The 13,486-nt window shown below is 54.6% G+C and overlaps 1 protein-coding gene and 5 non-coding genes across 6 annotated transcripts; all 6 read right to left on the bottom strand.

Annotated features, from left to right (window-relative positions):
* Positions 1 to 2,188: 2,188 nt before the first annotated feature.
* Positions 2,189 to 2,318, bottom strand: LOC115853111 (small nucleolar RNA SNORA2/SNORA34 family). The gene has a single exon (XR_004039426.1). It is a non-coding gene; the product is annotated as a small nucleolar RNA SNORA2/SNORA34 family (small nucleolar RNA).
* A 2,653-nt stretch (positions 2,319 to 4,971) lies between these two features.
* Positions 4,972 to 12,281, bottom strand: RPL3 (ribosomal protein L3). Its single transcript, XM_030855918.2, has 10 exons — positions 12,165 to 12,281; positions 10,464 to 10,656; positions 9,493 to 9,661; positions 8,798 to 8,933; positions 7,562 to 7,748; positions 6,904 to 7,064; positions 6,261 to 6,362; positions 5,750 to 5,845; positions 5,293 to 5,412; positions 4,972 to 5,072 (listed from the first exon to the last, which is right to left on the bottom strand). The coding sequence occupies exons 1-10, from the start codon at positions 12,165 to 12,167 to the stop codon at positions 5,028 to 5,030; spliced, it is 1,212 nt and encodes a 403-aa protein (XP_030711778.1). The 5' UTR covers positions 12,168 to 12,281; the 3' UTR covers positions 4,972 to 5,027.
* On the bottom strand, positions 5,968 to 6,061 carry LOC115853116 (small nucleolar RNA U83B). Its single transcript, XR_004039431.1, has one exon. It is a non-coding gene; the product is annotated as a small nucleolar RNA U83B (small nucleolar RNA).
* On the bottom strand, positions 7,410 to 7,502 carry LOC115853117 (small nucleolar RNA U83B). Its single transcript, XR_004039432.1, has one exon. It is a non-coding gene; the product is annotated as a small nucleolar RNA U83B (small nucleolar RNA).
* On the bottom strand, positions 8,934 to 8,988 carry LOC115853124 (small nucleolar RNA U82P). Its single transcript, XR_004039436.1, has one exon. It is a non-coding gene; the product is annotated as a small nucleolar RNA U82P (small nucleolar RNA).
* Positions 11,618 to 11,682, bottom strand: LOC115853110 (small nucleolar RNA SNORD43). The gene has a single exon (XR_004039425.1). It is a non-coding gene; the product is annotated as a small nucleolar RNA SNORD43 (small nucleolar RNA).
* Positions 12,282 to 13,486: the final 1,205 nt, after the last annotated feature.

Genomic DNA, 13,486 nt, shown 5'->3' with positions numbered 1-13,486 from the left:
GGGCATGGGTTCAATCCCTGGTCGGGGAGCTAAGATCGCGCACGCTGCACACGCGGCCGAAGAAACCAAAACCAGATAAGCACCCGACTCTCTCCCTTGAGCCAAAATATCCTTTCCCGGCCCCTAGTACCATAGGTTCAGGGTGAAGTAACGCCCGGGCTCAACTCCCAGCCCTGCCAGTTATCACTGTGTGCCCTTGGGCAAGTGGCTCACTCTCTCTGAGCCTCAGTTTCTTGTTTATAAAATGGGGTAATAATAGAAGCTGCCTCAAGGGGTGATCCTGAGTATTGAGTTTATATATATAAAGTACTTAGGACAGTACCCAATAGGTATAAGGTATTCACAATTACTACTACCTGTCAGCCTGGGCACCACCCTCCAGAGGCATTCAAAGTCAACATGAGCGCTTGTTATCAAGGGCCAGGGGCAGGTGAAGTTGGGCCCTGGGCAGCGTTGTGAGTCCAGGGGGCCGATGGATGCCAAGGACACAGGTCATTCAGACATTTAATAGTTCTGATGTATTAATAGGCGCTGGAAGTTTCCTGGATGCCACCTCTCTCATTCCTGGGCTCATGGATGTTGCTTTCTTGCCTCCAAGAGTTCGGGTCAGGCCCCTCTCCTCTCAGGGGTCCAGACCTGGCTTCAGAGCCTCTGCTGAAAGGACAGGGAGAGCTATTTGGGCTCCTGGGAGCAGCCCAGGGGTCCGGACCCCGGGAGGCACACGATACTTGTGAGGTCGGCAGGTCCCGAGGGCCAGCCTGAGTGCCAGAACGTCGCATGCAGGGCAGGGGCACCACAGAAGCTTCAGACAAGTAGCTTCCTGCCAAGAGCTGATGGGAGGAGGGTGAGGCCGCCGGAAGCCAGGGCTGGGCCCCCCCGCCGGGGTGAGGGGACAGGGCTGGAGGCTTTGGGGGATGAGGACTGAGGGGCGAACACGCAGGCCCCACTGGCAAGGCTGTCAGTGAGGATCGGGGGAGAGCACTTTGGGCTGAGCCCTCGAGGTGGCAGCAGCCTGTCCACCCCTCCATCCCCCAAGGCCATCCCAGGTAAGCTCCTCGAAGTCACTGGCTCTGCCTTTTACGGCAATGGTGGCTCCTGCCACCTCCCTGTTCCCACGTGCTCAGAAATTCCCAGCAGGTTTTTTCTTTTTTCCAGGAGGAATGTAATGAGGCTCCTTGTTCTGTCACCACAGGATCCCAGAGAGGTCTGTCTGGGGATTCTGGTGACAGGAAGCACACACCGCCATGCACTTGGAGATGCACTCTCTGTGACACACACAAACAAGGTCTACAGGAGGCCCAGACCGCTGCCCAGCCCACCACAGGCCCACGGAAATGCCTGGGGACCCCCTCATGGGACACCCAGACGTACACAAGAACGGGCGACTCCCAGAGACCCTGGGAACGACATTTACTGAGCACCTACTATATGCCAGGTCCTGGCTATGGAGGCGGGGCTGGGGGCGGAGCCGGTCCCACCTTCGTGGAACTCACTCAGCCGCCTCCCTCGGGAGTTCAGATCTGAGCCCCAAAGCCTCGTTCCCACCTCAGGGCCTTTGTGCCTACTGTTCCCTCCGCGTGGGGTGTTCTCCTCTTAGAGCTCCACCAGGCTGGATCCTTTACACCCTCAGGTCTCAGAAAGGGCTCCTCTGCACCATCACTCGGCATCCCAATGTCCTGTCTTATTTCTTCACAGCATTCATCACTTTTTTTCTAAGTGCACTTAGGGGAATTCCCTGGCGGCGGTCCAGTGGTTAGGACTCCGTGCTTTCACCGCCGTGGACCCGGGTTCAATCCCTGGTCAGGGAACCAATATCCCGCAAGCCATGCAGCGTGGGCAAAAAAAAATTTTTTTTTTTAAGTAAAAAATAAAGTGCATTTACTATGAAAGTAACTTTCTCAATGTCCATAATACAGATGCACTTTCACAATCCAATATACAACTCAAAAAGCTTTACAGCCCCAAACTTATATTTACTAAGTTTCCAATTTGAATGAAGTCTAAAATATACAAATCAGGGCCCTGACCATACAAAAGGATAATATTCAAAGAAAGCTCAGCTCAGAATCATTGTTTTTGGATCCACAGCAACTTTTGTAGTAACTAGACTTAACAGTAATGTAATTCTAATGAAGAAAGTTAAATCAGGGATCTCTAAATTCTGACCCACATCTATCACCAATGACTCAGATGTTTCTTTCTAATGAATTAACCATTTTATGCATAAAGTTCTGAAATGGCCAACAGACCACAGGAACTTTACGCTCCTGCTTAAAACCAAAAGCTTCAGCAAACTGCTGGCCTTAATTCAGGGCGAAAGCGTTATCATTTGTATTACCCAAATATTATCTTAGCAGACAAATGCTTTCTTTCTTACTTTAGGCCACAGGGCATGTGGGATCTTCAGGGATCGAACCCACACCCCCTGCAGTGGAAGAGCAGTCTTAACCACTGGACCGCCAGGGAAGTCCCTCATCACTTCTGAAACTGTCTTGTTTGCCTGTGTCTCCTGTCTGCCCTCCCCAACTAGAATAAAAGCTCCTTGAGAGATAGACCTGGAGTTCAGCCACTGCTTCCCCAGCACCTGGAGGAGTGCTCTGTCCACCGCGGACGCTCAGGTTTCTTGAGAATGAAGCTGATCCCACACACGTGGCTGAGCTTCCCGCTGCCCCTGGAAGCCCAATTACTCGTCCTGACCAGTTCCGGGCGTTCTGTGCACGCGCTGGGGCTGTCTTCCACACTGGGTCCCATAACCACCACCTCTGAGGTGGCCAGTCACCACCCAGATGAGGCTGAGGCTCAGATCTGTGGCCTTGGGTGTGCCTCAAAGCACTCACTGGCCAGGGGCAGGGCGGAAACGAGGATGGGGACGCGGGGATGGTCAACAGATAAGGGCTCAGCCCTTGTCAAGCAAGCCTGCCCCTGAAAAGGCTCTTTGCGCACATGTCACATGTGTGGGGACGTGAGCGTGTGCTCTACCTGTGCTGTTGGAGGCACATGTGCACACCCTCAGCCTGTTCTCTGGACCCACGTCCCGAGTCATCCTGGCCATACCTACAACTGGGCAGAGTCCTGAAAGGGAGTGAGGCCCAGCCACGACGGCTCAAACCAGCAAAGCCTTTCGTACCTGGGCTGGGCGGGCAGCTGGGCTCCAGGGCTGGCCTAAGGGTCTGGGGAGGCCCACAGGCTAAGAGGCCAAGAGCAACCGGGATGAGCGAGGGGACGCTGTGGGGCCACTGCCCAGCTCAGCAGCCTCCCCAGGATATGACTGAAGTTCCCCAGTGAATAGAACCCAAAGACCAGGAGCCCAGCTCCCATGCCTGGCTCTGCCGCAGGTGCCTGGTAGCCTTGAGGCAGGTCCTGACAGCCTCTGGCTGTGGGCTTGACTCCCAGGATTATGGGGCATCTGAAGAGACCCCGGTTGGGGAAGGGATTCTGCACTCCCCGCAAAGCCCAGAGGTCCTCCTGCAGGGCTGCCCCAACTGGGTGCTGCCCCAACTGGGTGCTGCCCACTCTCGCCCCCTGGTGGCTCCAGCCTGAAATGCAGCTCTGGACAGTCTAGGCCTGGATCCTGAGCCAACGGGTGCTGCATGGGGTGGCAAATTGGCCCAGAAGTTGGCTTTGAGGCCCACTGCCCCACAGAGATCAGAAAGGACTCCAGAGAAGTGGGCAGACAGACGTTGGGGAGGGGTCCCGCGCCAAGGGCTCTTGCTCAGCCCCTCCAGACCTCAGCCAGCCTCTGCCTCAGGGCCCACATGTAATTCCTGCAACCTCCTCTGTGCCTTGACTGGACATCTTAGGGCCTCACGCGAGTCATGGGGATACCATGCTCATTGGGAACCAGAGGTTCAACTCGGCCACCTCCAGTCATCTTGAGACAGCACCATAAGTATGGGACCTCCATCTATCCCCAGCTATCACTACCCCTTCTGAAGAGGAAACTAAGGCTCAGAAGACGCCAGAACCCAAGTGATTAACTGGTGGGCAACCAGCTGTCTGCCAGAAGACCGGGCAGGGCCGTGGGCGCTGCTGTAGCTGTGCTCTCTGCCCTCCGTGTAGGTGGCGCTGAGGTACACACACCACACGGGCAGATGTGACGTGGGGAGCAGCTGCGGCCGGAAGGGGGATAAGCGGGGGCATTTTGTACACCTGGAATGCCAGGGGCTGGACTGGGGTTCAGTCACCCCACCAAAGGGTGGGCCAGACATCACAGGACTGGGTGCTGGGCTCTAGCAGCCAAGCTCTTACCAGCCTACGTGATGCAGGTGCACAACATGGTCGGCACGGGACCGGGGGCTGAGCCAAGTTACCAACGCAGACCTAGACCAGAATGGAAATTGGGGTTCAATGACCTCACCCAGCCAGGTGAGTCTGGTCAAGGCACTCGACCTCTGCCGGTCCACATTCTCACCCGTTTTAATGAAGTCCTGGTTAATCACCAGGGCTTTCCTCAAAGCAAACATTCCAGTGTTTCCCCGAGTCCCGGGTGCCATTCAGGGCTTCTACACGACACCCTCTCCCATGGCCAGAACTCTGCCGCTGGCTACAGAAGAACCTCCACAAGCCCTAACTGGAACCCCTCCTGCATGGACTAGTGACTAAATTAGGTACCTGCACTCAGCAGAGAGCCAGGTCCTGCCCTGCCCTGCCCATGGGCAACAGCAACACCAGATCCTTCCTCACTGCCTCCTTCCAAGCTGCAGACACAACTTCTACAGCAGAGCCCCAGCTTCCTCGCCCTGTGACAAGCATTTCACACAGAGCTCACTCCCCAGGCTGGCTGTACAGGGCAGGGCAGACCAGGCTGGCTGGCTCTCACCCCCCGCTTCACCTAGTCTGCTCCAAGCATGGGGCCCGGCAAGTGGCAGGGGAAAGAGGCAACCAAAGAGGTTGGGGGGACAGCACACCCCTGGGAGCATGAGGGCCGAGGGAGGCAGCCAGGACCGGGAAGGTGAAGCACAGGCAGATGGATGTCACTGGAAAATAACTTTATTGAGATTCTACCAGCCGTATAATCTGTTCTGACGTTAGGCCCCTTCTTCCTTTGCAATTCGGTCCTTCTTAAGTGGTCCCTGTGGAGAGAAATGCAGCAGGCAAGGTTAGAGATAGAAGGCAGTTAAGAATAACCGCCAACCGCAGTGCCATCAGATTCCGGGCTGGTCTCCACAGCCCGGGGCACACACAGGTACAAGGTGGCCCCCTCTGCATCAGCACCAGATGGGCAGGCTGACAGGAGACAGCAGCTGAAAGCCACCCCCACCCCAGCCCCAGGGCAGAGAGGTAGGTGCTCACCATGAATGCTTTCTTCTCCTCCACAGTCTGGAAGCGGCCATGGCCAAATTTGGAGGTGGTGTCAATAAACTTGAGGTCGATCTTCTCCAGGGCCCGCCGTTTGGTCTGCACCAGCAAGGACTGTGGACCAAGAGAGCAAGGGTACAGAGCCACGCCTTCCTCTGTACCATCTTTTTTCACAGGTCCCTCATTTTAAGAGGGCAGAGGCCAACTCCATCTAAATCAGTCCTGGAATCAGGACACCCACCCACTCCAAACACCACCATCCAGCCACTACCAAGGGGCTTCCTCCTGCCACCAGGCGGATGAGAATACAATTAAGAACAGAAGCAAACAGCCGGGCCAGGCCAGACACGGAATTCCCTCCTCCCGGGCCTTCAAAGTCAGGAGTATCATCCCTCCCCGCCTTCCCTCCCAACCCCCAAACAGAGCTCAACACCCCCTCCTCCAGCCTCACCTTGCGAAGGGTGAGCACTCGCTTCTTGGTTCCCACCACGCAGCCTTTGAGCATGACAAAGTCATTGGTCACTTCACCGTAGTGGACAAAGCCACCCTGGGACAGAGCAAGGCCATCAAAGGTCAGCACAGATCAAGTACGGGGCTGGAGACAGGTCTGACCGTGCACACGACACCCCCCGCCCCCGCAGGTCCCGGTGGTCCCACCACCTGACCAGAGCTGTTCTCAGAAGGAAGGCAGCGAGGAATACTTCCGCAGTCTGACTCGGGCGCCGCATCCAGCGCTCATTCCAGGGCATCATCACTGAACAGCTGGGCCTGCCACCCCACTCCTCACGAGCCAGTCCCCCCCCCCCCACCAATGACAAAGGGTGCAGACAGCTGGATGCTGTACAGGGGTCCAGTTAACTGGCTGTAAAAATGGCCCCAGCCCCATAGGGGAAGCCTGGAACCGGAAATCCCCCCCCAGACCAGATATCTGAGGCTTTGCATGGACAGCTCCCATTACTCACTAGAGGGTTGATGCTCTTGTCAGACAGATCGTAATCAGTAGAGGCATTGTTCTTGATCAGTTTGCCATCCTTGATGAGGTAGCCCTGGCCAATCTTGTAGATCTGAAGGAGGAAATGAGCATAAATACTTGAGAACAAGAAAACTGGTCGGAGAGACAGCTCAGAGGCCTCTGGAGCTGGCTGGACGCAAGGACAGCCATTAGGGACAAATGATCCATCTTGGGGGTGGGCTAGCCTACAAAGGACTCTGGAAAAGCAGCTATGACCTCGGCCCTAGTGAGGGGGCGTCCCAGGCTTTGAGCAAAGAAAAGGTGGCTGGGCCTGAACTGCAAACAATGCCATCCAGTGAGACAATGGATGAGGCTTCTCCAAACACTATGGAACAGGAGAGGGGAGACAAAGCTCACGTCCTCAGCCCCGCCAAGGGTCAGCTGCACCAGAACCACATTCAAAGATGGCACTTTACTATCATGACACCGGAGAGTCAGAACTGTGCCACCAGACACGAGCAACTAAGTCCACGGGGTGCTCCACCACAAATGGACCGATGGTGACGGGGACTGGAAACCCCAATTCCCAATATTGGGACCACCCTGCCCCTCCTAGGGTTAAAGTCTCCACAGGATCCCCTTGGGCACCTCACCTTCTTGTTGATCTCGGTGCGGTGATGGTAGCCTTTCTGCCCGGCCCGAGCCACAGAGAAGGCCACCCGTGCGGGATGCCACGCCCCAATACAGGCAACCTTTCGCAGCCCTCGGTGGGTCTTACGGGGCAGCTTCTTGGTGTGCCAACGGCTGGTGACCCCTGGATAAGACACATGCTATTACTGGGGTGCCTGGCACCCATGCCAGTGGCCCTTTCTTGCTATGAATGCCCAACTTGAGTTTGTGGTACTGTCCACAGAACATGCAATGCAACATGATTGCCATGTCCTCTCCCTTCTTCTATCTCCATGCAAGCTTGAATACCAGCTGAGACACAACCCTTGAGTTATAATCAGCAAAGAACAGGCCTTGGAAAATCAGCCCTACTAGCACGTGATCATGCTCATTTGAGAGCATTCAGGAAGCCTCCCAGCGCGTTTTGCAGTGTGCTCAAAGCGTATGTCATGCCCAGTCCCACATGCTACCCCAGCCACCTGACCACAGCACTGTCCTCAGAAGGAAGGCAGCAAGGAATACTTCCGCAGTCTGACTCGGGCGCTGTGCCAGCGCTCATTCCAGGGCCTCATCACAGAACAGCTGGGCCTGACACCCCTCTCCCAGGTTAGCCACAGCAATGTGGGCCACTGCGAAGCTCACCTTTGTAGCCTTTGCCCTTGGTCACCCCAATGACATCAATCATCTCATCCTGCCCAAACACTTGGTTCACAGGGACCTGCTGCTCTAGCCTCTCTCGGGCCCAGTCCAGTTTTTCGGCCACAGTGCCTCCGTTCACCTGGATCTCCATGAGGTGGGCCTTCTTCTGGCGTAGAGGAAGCAGGCGCATCTAAAAGGAACAGATGCTTCAAGGTGAGAGGAACTCAGGCTGGGCACGACAGGCAACAGTTTTGCTTTCCAGTGTTACGACTCCCCACTGGGTACCATTCCCCTTTCAATTCTGGTGCCTGAATCAGGTCAGAATAAGCTGATCCTTGACAGACACACCAGGCCCACCTTAAGACAGGCTGATTTAACCAGATCCTGGGACCAACCAGCCCAATGTTCCTGCTCACTGTCCTTTTGGCCAGTTCCCTTGGGGTACCTGCCCTGGTTTACCCTGGCCATCTACCTTGCTCTGTTAACTATCAGTAAGCCACTTATTTTGGGAGCAGGAGAACACTGTGAGAGTACAAGCTGTGATTAGGGAACGAATCTAAACAAATTTTAGAGCTGTCCAGTGTTATCCTACTGACCCGTCTTCAGTAATGGACACACACCACAAATCTATGGTAATCTGGTCGCCACTAAGCACACAGGACTACTGATCACTTAGAATCATGGGTATACACCCAGGATAATCGCCCAGACTGACAACAAAGGCGGCACCCATTCCTACCCAGACAACCAAGAGCTAATTCAGCTCACATGTCAGGTCTGAAGTGCAAACAGCCAGCATCTCAACACTATTTTCAGTTAGGGGCTAGACAACGTTAGTTATGACTCACCGGTTCCTTCAACCAGTTCTCCTAAAATGGGATGTGGTTTTCCCTAATTAAGAACCATCAGGGACACAGTGCCCTCTGCTGGCAACAAAAAAACCAACCCTATGTGAGGAGACCTGGATGCCTTCTCAAGCAGACAACTGTCCTTAATATGGCCCCAGGAACCCAGGCCTCAAGGCAGGGCACTGGCTGGACTGTGTTGCTTTTAACAACCCCTTCCTCCTCCAGGAAATAAGTATAAGAACCTCTAAGTCTTACCATCCCTAAAATCCTGAGGCTTGACACAAAACCAGTGTGAGCTGAGGATCAATTCAGAAGGCAACTGAGCCCCCCAAAGGCCACAGGTGGTCATGTAGGTCATCACCTCCATTGACAATAAGCAGTGGGCGCTCACCTGGGTGTGGGCAATGACACGGATGACCTGGCAGTACTTCTTCATGCTGCTGAAGTCCCTCTCCAGCTGCTTCTTGCCGTCTACATCCTGCCACTTCTTGCAGTATTTGGTGAAGGCCTTCTTCTTAGATTTATGCCTTCAGGAGCAGAGCAGAGTTGCGGAGGGGGCCAGGTGCCGGCCTTCATCACCCTCCAAGGGGTGAGCGGAAGACACGGGCACCGTGTGGGGACAGGGCTCATTGCCGGCTTCTAAGGAGCCTTTTCCACCGGCAAGCGGAGCCTAGATGGAGCTCATCGGGCAGAGCCGAGCGGAGCTGAGCAGAGGTCCACAAAATTAATGATGCAAGTCACATACATTCAGACACACAAGTTCCTGCTCCAGGTTATCCATTAACCAGACCACACACCGGGGCTGGTGGGGTCTGGGGGCATTACAGCTATCCCTCAGCTTCTAAGTAGACTCAACACTTGCCAGCAACTCAGGAAATACTGAACTGACTCAAGGTAGCACCCACTAAGGTGAGCACTGAAGGAAATGTCTCAAGATGCTGCTCCCAGCGCAGCAAAGGATTGTTCTGCCCTGTTCTGCAACTAAACCTGACACCAGAGCAGCTCCTCCCACCCCGGCTACGGAGCTGAGGCCCTGGCCCTCCTGGCCAGCCTAACCCAGGGCGAGGGCGGCATCGGCTCCCTTACCAGTTCTTATAGAAGCGCCTTTTGCATTCATCACTGATATGCTCAGCAAAGATGGTCTTAAAGGTCCGGAGGCCTCGAGGTGTTTCCACGTAGCCCACAATGCCCACAATGACCATGGGCGGCGTCTCCACGATGGTCACAGCCTCCACAACTTCCTTCTTGTTCACCTCTGCAGACGAAGCAGGCAGTTAGACCTGAGCGGCTGCCTCAAGTACCCGGCAGGAGGGCTCTTTTGGAAAAATGTCGCGTACCCTTCCAGGCCAGCAAAGCAAGTTGCTTCAGATGACAGGAAGGTTTGTGGGCAAGTCTGCACCGCAGCCCAAACTCCCTCACTGCTGAATGCTCAGTCTGTGTGCATTGACCTTTGCAGCACAAAACTATCTGGACCCTATGCAGCCAAGTAACAGCCTGGTTTCGGTGCTGGTTTATCATAACCATCTCCAGAGACAAACTCCTTATTACCTAGAAAATACAAGAGTACTAAGTATAGTGAGGTAGTAATTCCTCAGCATAGACCATTTTAACTGTCTATTTACTGTGTTTCAATCACCAGCACCGTGTTCTACTTAGCGCCTTTTCTACTTCGAACTTCACAACCCAGGAACATGGGTAGTATTCAGGCGTTCAGGTGAGGCTCACAGTTCAGGGCTGCCACTAAAATTTGAGTGGAGTCTCTATTTAACCCTCAATGGTTGCCACCTCCCATGTTAGCATACTTCTCTGTGCTGCAGCTCTTGACAAATTTCCTCATCACGCTCCCCTACACCATTACATCCCTCTGCCTAAATCAAGCACTGCCAGCCACCTGAACCCGGGAAGCATTAATCGATCCTAAAATATATTTCCATTGTGATATCTAGAGGTTCTGTTGATCTCTCCAAAGCCTGCTCTCCTGAGAGCTTGGCCCCATCTAGTCAGTTCCCACCAACTCCTACCCTCCCATCAGCTAGGAGGGTGCAGCATGTACTTACTGGACCCTGGCCTATCGACCTCCCTCACAATGTGGGTCATGCCAGCCTTGTAGCCGAGGAAGGCTGTGAGGTGCACGGGCTTGCAAGAGTCATCCTTGGGGAAGCTCTTCACCTTCCCGCGGTGCCGGCTGCTGCGCTTCCGAGGCAGAAAGCCCAGGGACCCGTGCCTGGGAGCGGAGAACTTCCTGTGAGACTAGGAGAAAATGATCGATCAACGTTAGCACCTTCTAAGTAGCTCACGCCTCTGCATCCCCAGAGGCCTAGGTTCTAAGATTCCCAGCAATGCTGGACCCACACCAGGAACCCAGGTCACAGGCTTATGCGCTGGATTTACTTTTTTCGGCATCACACGTCTAAAAGGCATTATTCAGCCAAATGCGTTAAACCTGTATCTCAAACCCTCACCCTATAATTTAAAGGACATGAACCACCCACCTTTTCCTCTAAAGAGCACAAAGGCACACCAGGTAATGGCATTAAAAATCGCTTAACAAGCAGCCTTATATGCGAGTCAGTTAAGATTCTGACCACGCATGTATATACAATGGAATGTTATTCAGCCATAAGGAACGAAACTGAGTTATTTGTAATGAGGTGGATGGACCTAGAGTCTGTCATACAGAATGAAGTCAGAAAAAGAAAAATACCGTATGCCAACGCACGTATATGGAATCTGAAAAGACAGTACTGATGAATCTAGTGGCAGGGCAGGAATAAAGACGCAGACATAGAGAACAGACTTGACACGGGGGTGGGGAGAAGCTGGGACGAAGTGAGAGTAGCATGGACATATACACACTACCAAATGTAAAATGGATGGCTGGTGGGAAGCTGCTGCATAGCACGGGGTGGGAAGCTGCTGCATAGCACGGGGAGATCAGCTTGGTGCTGTGTGACGACCTAGGATGGGATAGGGAGGGCGGGAGGGAGACGCAAGAGGGAGGGGATATGGGGATATATGTATACGTATAGCTGATTCACGTTGTCGTGCAGCAGAAACACAACATTGTAAAGCAACTGTACTCCAATAAACATTCTGTCCACAATAGGGACTCCTGGTCAAACGGCTGGGTGGCAGGTAATGGTAGTAAAGGTTCCTCATGCTCCCAACGGGAGCTAACTGGCAAGTGGAGGCCACTAGAACTCGACAGAACCAAATCAGAACATGACAATCAGCACACAAGTCTCTGTCCGCCCGTCAATAAGCTCATCATCTCTGGTTTCTGATAACTCTAGAGGCCCAAGGAGTTGTACCAACCGTCCCAGACGTTTCAGAATGAGGATTCAACAACCCATACACAAGCCTCCCCTGCCGCCTGCGGCCTGGATTTCTGCACCTCCCACTTTCACAACAGTGCCAAACGCTCCCACCCAAGGTCCTCCTGGCGAAAGTGCTCATGACTCGGATCTCGAATGATAAGGCCGAGATCTAGGAATAATCCATGGCTTGGAGATTGTCGGGCCTGGGCCCCCCAACCCAGCTCCCGTGGCAAGGCCTCTCGCCAGCCGACCGGCAGGCCCAAAGCCAACCTCAGGCCTCGGACATTTTCAGAAAATACACCTGACTGCGGATTCTGCTGAGTGCCCCATGCCCCTAGAGCAAAACTCCGGCACCGGGTGAGGCGAGATGGCGGGGATGTGCCGCGGATTCACTCATGCCGCCGCGACAGACAAGTAGAAGTCCGCCATAATGTCCCTTACCATCCTGCCGTCGGATGCTGCCGGTAGAGATCGTTCGACTCTCGGCGCGCGATATATAAATTCCAGTCTGGCTCCGCCCCTTCCGGCGTGCGAGCGCGCGCCCGCGGCAGACGTCGGGTCGGGGGGCGGGTACTGAGCGCCGTTTCCACGCACGCTCGTCCTCTCCTTGCATACGTTCCGACCGGGACGTCAGTTTCGTAGGCGGGACTTAGAGGCTCTACGGCGAGCGGCTGAGTTCAAAATTAGTGAAAAGCCTCGGACTCGCCGGCAGAGAGTTGTCCTGAGGCGTTGGGCAGCAGCCAAATTTGATGAAACGGCTGTTACGGTGAAGGAAAATGGCTACGTCGGTTCTTTTCATATGAAATCCAGGTTTCATATGAAACCTCTGGAACTGAGTAACCCTGTTGGGGCTTCAGTTCCAAGGCGCTTTCCCACGTGGTATCCCGCTTCCGTCCCACACAGCGTTGTTGCCATTTTGCAGGCACATAGAAGTGGGACGAGTCGCACCGCTTCCACCAGCTCGAAGTTGGAGAGGAAAGACGGGAACCCTGGTTTCCTGGCTCCCAACCCAGAGCCGCTTCCCGGTACCAGCTTGTCTTTAATGCTTCCTGATTTCGGGCCCCCCTCCCTCAAGCCCCATCTCGGCTATTCCTCCGAGAATCTGGCTGTGGGGGCCCGTGCTTGGTTCTGAAGGTCTTAGGCGACGGAACCACCTCACCGTCTAGGGTCATGGGTCCAGCTGCCCGGCCTCACGGACCCTGGCCCTCCCTGCTTCCCAGACTCTGCATGAATCGCCCTTGCTGATGTCTGCTTGGGCTCGGGGTCACCTAGGTCCTAGGCGGCTCCTAGCGGCTCTCCCTGCCGCCAGGCTTGCCCCTCCAAATCTTTCTAAGAATCAAATCCCTTTTTGTTACTTCCCATGACCCTGCCCACGCCCACCCCCAACCCTTGTTATTTCCCGTGGATTAAGCCTTAACTTCTGAGCCTGCCAGCCAAGAAGCTGCCCTAACTAGCTACTCCAGCCTCTTCGCTGCAGGCGAATACACACACTTTTTCATAGATCACCACCTTCCACTTCCATCCTACCCCGTCCTGTTCTTGGATTCTGGGACTGACCATTGCTCACACCATTGTTAAAAAACATTCTCTCGGGCTTCCCTGGTGGCGCAGTGGTTGAGAGTCCTCCTGCCAATGCAGGGGACGCGGGTTCGTGCCCCGGTCCGGGAAGATCCCACATGCCGCGGATCGGTTGGGCCCGTGAGCCATGGCGGCTGAGCCTGCACGTCCGGAGCCTGTGCTCCGCAACGGGAGAGGCCACAACA

Source organism: Globicephala melas, chromosome 10 (assembly GCF_963455315.2).
Source record: "Globicephala melas chromosome 10, mGloMel1.2, whole genome shotgun sequence".
Taxonomy (NCBI): Eukaryota; Metazoa; Chordata; class Mammalia; order Artiodactyla; family Delphinidae; genus Globicephala; species Globicephala melas.
The sequence above is the reverse complement of the archived record's forward strand: the minus strand, read 5'-3'. Positions and strand labels throughout refer to the sequence as shown.